At 34.2% G+C, this 14,470-nt stretch overlaps 1 protein-coding gene across 1 annotated transcript in view; it reads right to left on the reverse strand.

Moving 5' to 3' along the window:
• The window catches only part of RNF180 (ring finger protein 180), a 170,890-nt gene that overhangs the window by 119,753 nt on the left and 36,667 nt on the right, over nucleotides 1-14,470 (reverse strand). The window contains exons 3-4 of the mRNA XM_081826817.1: nucleotides 12,026-12,121; nucleotides 9,245-10,204 (exon numbers count right to left, since the gene is read on the reverse strand). Coding sequence (XP_081682943.1) covers nucleotides 9,245-10,204; nucleotides 12,026-12,121 — 1,056 coding nt within the window. The remainder of the gene's footprint in view (nucleotides 1-9,244; nucleotides 10,205-12,025; nucleotides 12,122-14,470) is intronic.

The raw sequence follows: 14,470 nt of genomic DNA on the forward strand, positions 1-14,470 counted from the left end.
TCTTAGTGAATCATGGAATGTGGGGGTGGTCTTGGGGACCCATTATATAATCTATAACCCCAGCTTAATCATGAGAAAAGTATTAGTCATTCTTAATTGAGGGACATTCTACAAAATAGCTAAGCAGCATTCCTCAAAACTGTCAAGGTCATCAAAAACAGGGAAAGTCTGAGAAATTCTTAAAGGCCAGAGAAGCCCAATGAGACATGGTAACTAAATGTAATGTGGTACCCTGGATGAGATCCTGGAACAGAAAAAAGAACTATAGGTAAAAACTAAAAAAATTGTGAATAAGGTATAGCCTAATTAATAATAATGTGTCAATACTGATTCATTAATTGTAAATATACCATACTAATATGTTATTTTTTTAAGATTATTTACTTATTTTAGAGAAAGAGAGCATGCATGCACAAGAGGGAGAAGGGCAGAGGGGAGAGAGAAAATCCTCAAGCAGACTCCCTGCTGAGCATGGAGCCTGACTCAGGGCTTGATCCTGGGACCCTGAGATCATGACCTGAGCCAAAACCAAGACCCAGTCACTTAACTGACTGATCCACCCAGGCTCCCCACTAACATAGGGTAAACTAGGTGTGGACATATGGGAAATCTCTGTACTAGTTTCACAACTTTCATATAAATCTAAAAGTATCCTACAATAAAAAAAAGTTTTATTAAAAAAAAATTTTTTTTTTAAAGATTTTATTTATTTATTTGACAGAGAGAGACAGCAAGAGAGAGAACACAAGCAGGGGGAGTGGGAGAGGGAGAAGCAGGCTTCCCACGGAGCAGGGAGCCAGATGCGGGGCTCAATCCCAGTACCCTGGGATCATGACCTGAGCCGAAGGCAGACGCTTAACGACTGAGCCACCCAGGTGCCCCTAAAAAAATTCTTGATCACTTACTGTGTTCAAAGTATTGTGCTAAGCATTAGAAAATTTAGATCTTAAAGTAAAGGAATTATCAAGTCAATGTAATTTTGCTCCACAGTTATTCATTTATCTGTATTTTGAAATCAATGGAAATGGCAGGAAAACAAAGTTAAGGTATTTGGTGATGCCCATTACAATTGACTGCTTATTTATATCTTATTATCTCACTAGATGGTGGCTTCCTGGAAGGTAGAAACAATGCCAAAGTATCAACTTAGTGAGCAAGCCCTAAATGTTGTTTCATTAATAAAATGAAAGAGTTGGCCAACAGGCAACATGAAAAGATGCCCAATATCATTAATCATTAGGGAAATGCAAATCAAATATGCAATGAGATATCACTTCACACCTGTCAGAATGGCTAAAATTAAAAACAAAACAAAACAAAACAAGAAATAACAAGTGTTGGGGTGCCTGGGTGGCTCAGATGGTTAAGTGTCTGCCTTCGGCTCAGGTCACGATCCCAGGGTCCTGGGATCGAGTCCCACATCGGGTTCCCTGCTCCTTGGGAGCCTGCTTCTCCCTCTGCCTCTCTCTCTCTATCTCTCATGAATAAATAAATAAAATCTTTAAAAAAAAAAAAAAAGAAATAACAAGTGTTGAGAATATGTAGAAAAAGGAATCCTTGTGGACTGTTGGTGGGAACGCAAATTGGCACAGCCACTATGGGTGAACAGTATGGAGGTTTCACAGAAAAGCAAAAATAGAATGAGCATATTATCCAGTAATTCCACTACTGGATATTTACCCAAAGAAAATGAAAACATTAATTTGAAAAGATATATGTACCTTTATGCTTACTGTAGCATTATTTACAAGAACTAAGATAGAGAAGCAACCCAAGTGTCCAATAGATGGATAAGGAAAATGTGGTGTGTATGTATATGTATATGTATGTGTATATGTGTATATATTTATATACACACAAACATTAATATATATACACACAGACAATATACACAAATGATGGAATATTACTCAGCCATAAAAAAAAGAATGAGATCTTGCCATTTGCAACAACATGGATGGACCTATAATACTAAGTGAAATAAGTCAGACAAAGAAAGACGAATACTATATGATTTCACTTGTATGTGGAATTTAAGAAACAAAACAAATGAATAAACAAAAAAGAGACAAATAGAAAACTAACTCTTACATACAAAGAACAAATTGGTGGTTGTCAGAGGGGAGGTGGGTGGGGGGATGGGTGAAGCACGTGAAGGGGATTAGGAGTGCACTTATCTTGATGAGCACTGAGTGATGTACAGAACTGGTTGTTTTATTGTACACCTGAAAGTAAAATAACACTGTATGCTAATTATACTTGAATAAAAAAATAAAATGAAGAGAGTAGCGAACAACCTGAAACAATAAATTTACACAAAGTAGACTGAGAAATAAATATCTTTCTGTGCCATGTATGACTAAAGGTCATGACATTCTTTCCTAAAAGACTGTTTCATGACCAAGTTTCTGTGTTTAATGAAACCAATAATCTGTGTCATGTAGTTTTAATTGTCAGATTTTCATTACTAAGGCTTTTTCTTTCAATAAACCATTAATTTTCTGCTGGAGGCAGAGAAAAAAATGGGGAATAACTGCTCAATATGTGGATTACTATTATAATTCAGATATACAAAAATTTCTCTTTTAAAGGGACAACCAAGTATGTATTTGGAATATGATCTGTGCATGATTTGAAGATGATGCATCAAGTGATAAAAGATTAAATGAACTCCTTTAAAATCTATGCAAAGTTCAAAATTATTGCTATGTAAAAATCCATGAAAATGAAATTTAGTGCCTTTGTGGAAAATATGTATCTTGTCTAGATAAACGCAAATAAGCACTTCTTTAATACACTTTATTGGCTTCTACTCTCCCCAGGGCCTAAATTACACCTTTGTAATAATACAAGTAGTCTTTTTTTTTTTTTTTTCTGGGTTGGTTGGTGAGTCTGTTTTGTTTTTGTTTTTTTTTTTTTATTCTTATGTTAATCCCCATACATTACATCATTAGTTTTAGATGAAGTGTTCCATGATTCATTGTTTGTGTAATACAAGTAGTCTTAACTCATTTAATTCACTGAGAACAAAATAATATAGTCATTGTAGATGGTTCAGTGATTTATTACAAACCATGATATTAGGTCAATTATTTTATATTCTCACGCACAATACTCCAGAGAAAAATGAGCTAAACTCTCTTTTCACAATAGTTTCCTGTGGGCTTTAAAGAGACATTTTCTTTCACTCATATTAAATAGACTTAAGGTTAAAAAATGAAAACACAATAGAATGAAATGCTGTTTACAAAGAATTATTTTAAAATATTATACAACTATACTAGAGACAGCTTTACTTTCCCTCAATCCAGAGGAAGAAACATTTTCCCCAGTAAGAAATTTTTGATTAATTTCCTCAAAATGCTAGTATTTCAGTCTTTTCATGATTGTACTAACCACTTAGACAAACAAGGTCGGCCAAAAAAAAAAAAAAGTCTCAAAGGAAATTAGAAAATAGTTTGAACTGAATTATAATAAAATACAATATAATGTCATAGGATGTAGCTAATGCAGAAACTAAAGGGAAGTTTACAACATTAAATACTTAGATGAGAAAAAAAGATTTTCAACCATTAAATTTCTAAGTTTCCAATTAATAAGTTGCTAAGTATTTTTTTCTAAGAGGAAAGAAAATGAAAGAAAAAATATTAAAGGTAAGAGCAGAAATTAAGAATTTAAAAGTAGCAAACAATAGAAAATATAATTGAAATCCAAGGCTGGTTCTTTGAAAAGATCAATAAAATTGATAATCTAGCAAAACTAAAAAAAGAGAAAAGAAAAAAGAGAGCAAGCAAGAGAGAAGATACAAACCACCATTAATTATAAGGATTTTAAAGGGGATATCATTACCGACTCAAGAGACATTAAAAGGATCATAAAGGAATATTATGAACAATACTAACACACAATTCCAACAACTTAGATAATTCACTGAAAACAACAAACTACCAAAACTTACCCAAAATGAAAGAGATACATAAATTGTTCTATAAGTACTAAAGAAATTGAGTTCACAGTTAAAAACCTTCCAAAAAAGAAATCTTCAGGCCAGAAAATTTCATTACCACGTATTTAAGAAAAAATAACATCAATTCTTCAAAATATTTTCCAGAAAACTGAAGAGGAAAGATTACTTCCTAACTCATTTTACATGACCAGTACTATCCTGATATCAAAACCACACAAAAACAGCACAAAAATACAGAAAACCTTAGGCCAATATCCCTCATGTACAGAGCTTAGGAAAAAACTCTCAAAAATTACTGCAAATAATATCCAGCAATATATAGGAAGAAAAGTACAACATAATAAGAATGATGTTTACTGTGGAACTGAAAAACTGACTCAGTTTAATAATCAATATTAATATTGAAAACACATAATCATATCATGAAGAGAAAAAGCATTTGACAAAAGTCAACACCCATTCATAATAAAACTTTCAGTAAACTAGGAATATAAAGAAACTTCCTCAACCTGATAAAGGCCATCTACAAAACACCTAAAACTAACATCATACCTAATGGTGAGAGACTGAATGCTTTCTTCCTAGTATCAGGAAAAAGACAAGGATGTCTGTTCTCATCTCTGCTCAATACTGTACTGGATGTTCTAGCTACTTCAATAACAAAAAACAAAAAAGAAAGAAAGAAGAAAGGAAAAAAAATCTGGATTGGAAAGGAAGAAGTAATGCTGTATTTATTTGCAGACACCATGATGATCTAGTAGAAAATACAATGGAATCTACAAAACAACTACTGTTCCTACTAGGTAAGATTAGAAAGGTTGTAAGATAAAAGATCAACATACTAACTCAATTTTATTTCTACATATTATCAATGAACAACTGGAAATTCAAACTTAAGAAAACAATACCATTTTACAATAGTATAAAATATGAATACTTAGGGATAAATCTGACAAGATGTCAAAGATCTGTACTTTCAAATAACAAGATACAAAGTTAAAACAAAAATCAGTTGTGTTTCTGTACATTAGCAATATACAATTTTAAACAATTTTTAAAAAATTAACAACAACATCAAAAAGTAAATAGGCATAAACTAACAAAACATGCCCAGGTTCTGAATGCTAAAAAGTGCAAAAATATGGATGAAAGAAATCAAAGACCTAAATAAAAGGAGAGACGTACCATGTTCGAGGATTAGGAAAATCAACACAGTAATGATTTCAGTTTTCCCCAAGTTGATCTATAGATTTCATATAATTACAATCAAAATCCCAACAGGAAACAGGCAGATTCCAAATTTTATATGAAAAGGCAAAGGAACTACAATAAATAAAACAAGTTTGAAAAAGAACAATTAAGTTAGGGGAATCACAGAATCCTACTTTATGATTTATTAAAGCTACAATAACTAAGAAAAAGGACTCCTGGCAATGAGAGACACAAAAATGAACTGAAGAGAATAGACAGTCCAGAAATAGACCCCCACACATATAGCCAATGGGTCTTCAACAAAGCTGCAAAAGCACTTCAATGGACAAAGGTCAGTGTTTTCAACAAATGGTGCTGGAACAATCAAGCATCTCTATGTAAAACAATGAACCTCAACTGAAACCTCACACTTTATTAAAAGAAATAAACTCAAAATGAATCATAATTCTTAATGTGAAACTTAAAATTATAAAACTTTTAGATGAAGCCACAGGAAAAAATCTTTATAACCTAGAATTAGGCGAAAGAGGTCTTAGGTATGAAACCAATGGCATAATCCATTAAAAAAAAAGGGAAATTAGACCATCAAAATTAAATATGTTTGCTCTACAGGAAAAAAAAAATTAAGAGACTAAAAGGACAAACTACAGACTCAGAGAAAGTCACATATGCGTTGAAAAACTTACATCCAAAATATATAAAGAACTCTTACAACTCAACACAAAGAACACAACCCAATTAAGAATGACCAAAATACTTAAACAGACACTTCCCTAAACAATATATACAAATAGAAATATAAGCACATGAAAAATGTTCAACATTATTAGGAAAATGCCATCAGGAAAATGCAAACTAAAACCACAATATGGTACGACTACATACCTACTTAGAACAATTTAAAAAATATTGAGAATACCAGGTGTGACTCACAGCAAAGGAAATTCTCATATATTACGTCTTGAAATACAAAATGGTATAACCATTTTCCAAACTGGAAGACAATTTGACAGTTTCTTATAAAGTTAAATATAACTTACCATACAATCCAGTATTCTCACTCCTGAGTATTTACCCTGGAGAAATGAAAACTTAGGTTCACACGATAACCTGTACAGGAATGATTTTAACAGCTCTATTCATAATTGCCCAAACTTGGAACAACTCACCTGTCTTGAACAGGTCAATGAACAAACTGTGGTTTATTAATATAACCCAGTATTACTGAGCAACAAAACAAACAACAGATATATTCAACAACTTGGATGGATCTCACAGGCAACTGTACTGAATAAAAGAAGCCAGTCTCTAGAGGTTATATACTATAAGATTATAATTTTATAGCATTGCATTATTATTTTACAACATCATCAAAAAGACAAGCTAAAGTAATAGAGAATAGATCAATGGTTTCCAGAGATTAGAGATAGGACAAGGATATGACTATAAAGATATAATCAAAGCACAATTATAAAGGCACAAGGTAGATTTTGGGGTGATGGAACTGCTCTGTATCCCCACTGTGGTGGTTGTTATATGAATCTGTGTGTTGAAATCATAGAGCTATATGCCAAGAATAAATCTATTTTATCACATAATAATTACAAAAACTAAAACAGAAACCCAACAAAGCTATGGTGAATAAAAAAAGAGGTTTGCTTAGCACTGTCTTTCCCCAAAGTAGAAGTTTAATTAACATCTGTTGAATAAAACACTGAAAATTGGTTGTAGTTTCTGTTTCAATATTAATCTCATTTATACCCTTAAGCTTCAAAAATTTAAATAACTTTTTGTAGTGTCATTAACATTTTCTATCATGGTATCTGCCACATAAAGATGTCTAGTTTGTGAAAAAAAAATCACTAAAAATATCAAATGAAAGTCAGAAATCTAGATTTCCCAACCAATTATTTTAAACTTAAAAAAAAATTATCATTAACAATAGGTAACCTTTCCTTTATATCTTGTATGCTTATCTTCCTTATTTAAAAAAGGGCAGGAGGTACCTGGGTGGCTCAGTCAGCTAGGCGCTGGACTCTTGTTTCAGCTCAGATCTCTCTCTCTCCCCCTCTGCCCCTCCCCCCACTTGTGTGAGCACTCTCTCTCTAAAATAAATAAGTCTTTAAAAAAATTAAAAAGACCAGCATCTGCACTGAAGTCATTACTCAAAGGCATGGTATATGAAACACATATTTGATATGTGTTTACAGAATTAACTACTCTTTACTAAACATGGAATGAGCTGAAGAGCTAAGCCATTAATTTAGCTCAGATAGGAAATCTTTCCAAGACTTATCTTTTTGCTTGAATTAGCAAAACTGTTAAAAATTCTTCTTCTTTCGGGCTCTAACCAAGGTGTGCACTCACATCACTAACTCACGTCATTTTCATGATGCTACAGACTTTTAAATTTTCTTTGCTAAGGAGACATTCGGCATTTGTTTGTCAGTAGCTCCTGTGCAACCAAACCAACCTCCTAGGACCCTGCCCTATTACTCCCTATCCTGACCTGCCACAGGTCTGACTAGAATTCATTCATTCTGATCAATTAGCCAAGCAGTTTGGCTAAATCACATGTATGTGAATGAATAAAAGTAACTTTATTAAAAAAACCCAAAACACTGATGTTGGTCTTGCTTAGCTTTAAATTGTATAAAAATACTGTTCCTATGCTGGAAAATAATCAGTAATATAGTTTAAGTTTTCGGAAGTACCCCGCTCAAGAATTAAACACATTTTTTACATTGCAAAGATGTTATCTGCACATATTTATAGTACAGAGCAAGTATAATTTTTATACTTTTTAAATTTCTATTTGTTAGAGAATTATTTTAAGCCCTCTACATTGTTTTTAAGGTTGACTTTCGAATATTCACTTAACATATGACCATCTCCAATTTATCTATGGGTTTAAGTCAAATTTTCAATAAAAGATATTGTATTTTATAGCTTCAATAAATTAGCCATGAAGTATATTATAGTGGTGCTAAAATATATTCATTTTTAACATTCTACAATATATGCTTTGATGTCACATTACACCATCACTTGCAAGTAAACCAAACTACAATGCTCTCGTCAGCATCCAGTCAAAAATATAATAATTACCTATAATTATACTATCTAACCAAACGATGAAAAATAATGAACGTGATTGAAGCACTTGATGCAGTAATTTTATTCTATTCAGTCTGACTAGGATCATAAGCAACGAGTTCGCTTAATTAAAAAAATGAACTATTAGGCAAAGTTGCAGCTTTCTATATTTAAGCTCTGTGGACGTTGTTAATATTCAACATACTGATTAATGAGGATTGCTATTTATTATAAACAAGTAGGTAACAAAGGCAATTTGCAAATAAAAGTTTACATAGAAACATACTGGTCCTCAAACTTCCAAATTTTCATGAGCATCTCACCCATTGGCTTTAATTGGTCTCCAGAGCACCTGCAATTTATTGTTCAATACCTTTTCATAACCGTTTTTGAACATATCATTATAGGTACAGGAATTTAAACCATAGACAAGCACACACTCCTATAAAATTACAGTAAGGGTCAGTTATTATTAAGATAAACTTCACAAATTAGTAGAGTTAACCATATCTGGATCATATGAGCACATAATTACATAATGTTCCTTGAAAATATCCATTTAAGCTAAAAGTGATGAAAGTCAATGAATTTGTCACTAGATTGAATTAGAAAAACTTCTTTGTTTCAACCTAACCTGAAATAAAATCATTGCAAATAATCCCAACATGAATAAATTTAAAATGTATATGATGATCTCATCTCAATATCATGAAATTAATATTCATGTAAAATATTAGAATTGAGGAAATCTTCACAAAAGGACATTTTCTAAACATATGTGAACAGAGACAGGTTTATACTTGCCGATTTTAAGAGAGGTGCATGATTATTAAGTTCACCTAGACAGAAATGTCATTTCAACACTCATTAAAACTATGTTTTTATAATAAAGGTATTCAAAGTTAGCTCCTCTCTCCAAACCCCAAGATTCACAACACAGAATTTTTAGTAAACTCTTCAAAGAATTACCTGCTTCTGTAGCCATCTTTCATGCCTTCGTTGTTTCCTTCTCAGATTTTTCAACTTGCTCCTTTCTCTCTTACTGAGCCTCTGATTAATGGCCCCCAATGAGAAACTGCCCGAGCGGAGGAAGTCCAGTGCAGAGAGGGGCTCTTCCTGGTCCGAGGCCTCCAGCATGCTCCTGCCAGCTGAGGGCAGGTCCATCAGGAAAGTCAGGTTGTTAGAACTCGCATGGTCAGAGTACACTGCAGAAGCTTCTAGACCACACTGAAATTCTCCTCCTCTTTGTGTCTGGGTCTCACGGGGAGCCACTGAAAATCTTTGCAGCAGCATATTAGGATCAAAATTGGATGAAATCTGAAAGGAACAGTTATTTTTACTAGATTCTAAAGGCAAGCCAGAAAGGTGAATAGGCTGTGTTTCATTTAGCCTGGGACAGGCAGTAGTCTTACTATGTATTTTATAAAATGTGGGTAATAAAGTCAGTTTCTCACTGATGTTCAGATCCAAACTATGTGATTTCCTGTGAAAAGCTCTTGTAGTGCATCTGGCAGTCACAAGCTGAGGAACAAAAAGCTGGTATTTTGGATCTGATGCTTTGAAGAGCAGTTTCTCATTCTTCATCTGAAAATATGTTGACCGTACCTCCAGGCAGAGTGCTTCTGTTAATCTTCCAGGGCCATTATTATCTTGGGCCATATTTAAAAACCCGTGATTTCTGTTTCTGGAGGCGCCACCTGTCAGCGGAGATTCCTTGTCACAACCTGACTGAACTCTAGGATGTGACAAGTATTTCAGCGATGGTCTCATTAGTCGGCCTGCCCGTGTTGGCTGATAATCGGTCCAGCTCTTAGAGAGATGTACAGCTGCAAGCTGGCCACAGGAACATTTTGGAGTTCTGACAAAATTAAAGCCCCCTAAACGGGCCCCACAGAAAGGGCAATTCAGTTTTCCAACTGTCCACTGGGCCTACAGGTATAAAGGAAAGTAAGACAATGCTTTCATTGTAAAGTAATCAAAGAGAATGTGAGTTGTATTTTTTTTTTTTTAAAGCCAATCACATGAAAGTTTTCTATGCCACAGAAAAGGCTAGCTTTCTGTTTTCTGATTGGTAGACAGAACAGTAAAGGGAAAAAAGCCTTCTAATAAATAGAGATAAGCAACTCCAATGTTCTAGAATGATAAAATATTGCACATCACGCCCATCTCAATAATACTCCTAAGCATTCTAAAAGAGTCTCTTAAACAATAGATTGAATATGGATATAGTGTGAACTAACGAAAAGAAAAATACACTATGGAACCAGGAAGCAAATCAGTCTACAGAGCTTAATTTGCAAGTAAAATCTCACAGAAAAGTGTCTGTTTTGATACCCTTCTTGCATACCAAACACTGTGGGAGGGAACTTTACCCAACCAACAGAATAAAGCTCTTCCTGCCTTTTTACATAAAACCAAAAGATATTGGTTATATACATAAGAGTGCATTTTCTATATTCAAGTGCAAAATTATTAATGAACTGGCTTAAAATTATTTTTTTCAGGAGAGATAGTGGAATATCTGCAGCACCCTCACACATGTTGTAAAGTTCAGGACAGTTAAAACCAGCGCGCTGGCACGTTCCCAGGAAATCATTACAGTGTGAGAGTGAATGCAGAGGATATCTATCAAATGTTATTTTTTAACAACAACAACAAAGTCAGTGGAGAATGGCGACTACATTTTTTTTTTTAATCGCATTACTTATACTTTTCTAATACTTGCTTCAAAATGTGAGAAATAATACCATACTGTTAACAAGGTGAGTTCCTGCTCTTATAATATTTCATTAAGGAGCCCTAAAAATGTGGTAATTTGATTTTGATTGTACCACTGAGAATCATTAATTATCCAGTTTATTTTATATATGTATGCATACATGAATAATATAGGATATTTCATTTACTCGGGAGGCATTGTTCTAGGTGCTGGAGGTAGTAATAAACAGAAGAGAAAAACTTCTGACTTTACAGAGTTTTTATTCGAGTAGGGGAGCTAGGCAATTAACAAGAGCAGTAAGCAATACATGTATGTGGGTAAGTGTGTGCGTGTGTATGTATGTGTATAGTTATGTCTATATTTATATAGGTCATATATTCTCATGCATATTTACAAGTACTATATATTACGTATTGTATGTGTACGCAAAATATAAGTAGCTATATAAGTCAGAGAAGGGAGAAAGGAAGTGTGAAGAGTGATAATAGTGGAGTAGGGCAACTGAGAGTTTCCACAGGCAATGCCTCACTGTGAATAAAGATATATGGAAATAAGGGAAGCAGATATATGGAAATAAGGGAAGCAGTAAATAACTGTGGGAAGAGCAATCAAGGAAGGGGGAATACCATGTTTTAAAGTCTGAGACAGAAAAGTACCTGCAACACTCCAGTAATAACGAAGAAGCCAGTAGGTGTAATCAAGAGTTACAGACCCTTTCTTATCTCTTGAAACAGTGCATTCAAGAAAAATAGCTCTAGAGGGGCGCCTGGGTGGCTCAGATGGTTAAGCATCTGCCTTCGGCTCAGGTCATGATCCCAGAGTCCTGGGATCGAGTCCCGCATCGGGCTCCCTGCTCCTTGGGAGCCTGCTTCTCCCTCTGCCTCTCTCTCTCTCTCTCATGAATAAATAAATAAAATCTTTAAAAAAAAGAAAAATAAATTAAAAAAAAAAAGAAAAATAGCTCTAGAATGAGGATAAAAAATCCTGAAAGTAGTAAATTCCTAATTTTACTCAGAAACTAAGGAACTTACTTTTTGTGTTAGGCAGTTTATCCATCCTGGAAGAGCTTCTATATCCACGTGCCACACATGACAAATACTTTGATCATCAGCAGAATCATGTCTATCCTGTTGTATCAAAATGCATGATATTAGTCATTACCAGTTCCAGATTTACGGAACAAATTTCACATTTGAGTAAAACACAAAAATATAAATTCGGTTTTAGATAGGAAGAAAATATACACTGCTCTCCTCTTCTCATTCCCATCCCCAAAACAAACTCACAAAGGCAAAAATAAATTTTCAGGGAATAACCGCTTGTGAATTAAAAAAAAAAAAAAAAGGCCTCCATTTCATTGATTTCATCAAATTAGATTTAAAATTTAGCAAAAAGTCACTCAATAGACAAATCTGGCACCCTATTCTTTTTCCTGTGTGTGAGGAAAAAATAATGCCATTCATGACAACTCTCCCAGGTCTTTAATCCCTGATTCCATCTGGACTCTACTAATGATAAAATAAAGAAGTTGCTATATAATCTCTTGAGATACTCAAGAAAAGTACAAGAGGATGGGGGAGAAGAATAGTTGTATAGGCAAGTGGAAAAGCCTCAACTAAATTTCAGCTGCATTAGAAGAAAAAAATTTCAGAGCGAGATAATTTTGGCTTTCTGAAACAGATGTGTAGAAATAAACGTGATACAAAAGTGAAAGTATATACATATCAGAAGAATGCAGGGCAGGCCAGCATGGAGGTACAGGACTCCTTATTACCTGAGTAAACCTTGGCCAATTTGCCTTTACCTCTCTGGGTCTCAGTTTCCTCACCTGTAAAAAACCTCTAGATAATTGCTAAGCTCCCTTCTGGGTATGCAAAATTTCATTTTATGATGGCAGAAAAGAGTTTCTTGAGAAGAACAGGGGAAAATAAGGCTTCTGCCCACATACCCATTCCCAGGATCAGATTTTACATAGAAGTAGCTTTTCCAAGTTGCCAAAGCACAATGCTTTTTAGATTTCCCCAGCAGTGGCATTATTAGATATAACAGTGGCAATATCTAATATCATTATTAGATAATTAGATTAACAAAATAGGTAAGGAAATTGCTAAACATACCTGCTAAGTCTATATTCACATTGATAAGAATGAAACAAGACAGAATCTCTTTAAGCACCTTTCCTGAATAATCTACATTAGATGGTGACTTGGAACCAAGATCACCCAGAATTTCTAGGTTTAATTTCCCAAGTTGGTTCCTTTGGGACCTATATCACTTTTCTCTTCCATGAATACATCTTAAGATACTAAATGGTGGCCCAGTATACAAGAAGAGTTTCAGTATGATTTATTTACATATCAGAAAGATCTATAAAGAAATCATCTTTATCTGATTTCTGTCAGGCTCCCAAAAAACCACAAATTAATTAAAATGGGAAAGGGACATGAGCTATTGTTCTATGTCAGACCACATTTCATTATTTCATATACCGTACACAACTGTATTTTATATACTATAAACAATAGTGCTAAGCCAAATTCAAGAATGTAACAGGGAAAAAATATTTTTGTTAAAAGGTCTGAAAATTTTCCATTTGTAATGTTTCAAAAACCAACAACACAGGTTGAAAATATTTCAAAGGCAAATATAAAGTCTGCTGAGAAGGGTTTACAGTGGGCCAAAGAGAAACTTTATAATTTTATTAATGATGCCTGAACTCTAAATCTCACTAACAGAATGCAACTTACCATGTGAATAGTAAGAATAATAAGGGCAAGGCAAGTCCATGTCAAAATAAAGAAGGTATTATTGAACGGAAGCAAAGTTAGGAAGAGAGGAGGAGATACTAGGAACAGTCTCTAGCTCAATCATCTTAATGCTCCCAAATACCTGTGCCCTCACGAGAGCGTCGGGCAGGCATACAAAGCTTTCTTTTATTCTAGGTTCTCATAAAATGAAAGAAGGAAAAATTCAGGCAGAGGGAAGTAACTACTGGTTTCAAGATAGTAAAGTAAGTACATATTCTAGTCTATCCTCCCTCTCAAAACAAAGAACCTATCAAAGACAATTATAAAAAGTAACCAAGAGCTGAACTAGAAAATATAGATGGGGAGATTTCAGTGAACCAGAAATCATGAGGATCCTCTGAAAGATCAATGAGAAAACAGCACAATGTATCCAAGTTCCAAGTACAGAATAGATGAGAAGAACACAAAGAATGGTCCATATCAAAGTGGTGAAAACCAGAAACAGAAAAAGGCCCTGGGTTATTTTTATCAGGGGTGGAATGGATGTCTGTCTGTCTCCAGGCAAGAGGTGTACGTGAGGAAGAGAGAAATAGGGCAACATCCCAGGAGGGCTGGAAATGCCCAGAAAAAATGGAAAGGATTTGCAGCAAGTCCAGAAGATGAGCTACTGAGGATCAATCTCTATTCTTGCTGAAAATAGTACCATGACATGTAAAGAATGTGAGCTAG

The sequence above is a fragment of the Leptonychotes weddellii genome, chromosome 7, assembly GCF_054177405.1.
Source record: "Leptonychotes weddellii isolate Sample4059 chromosome 7, ASM5417740v2, whole genome shotgun sequence".
Lineage (NCBI taxonomy): Eukaryota > Metazoa > Chordata > Mammalia > Carnivora > Phocidae > Leptonychotes > Leptonychotes weddellii.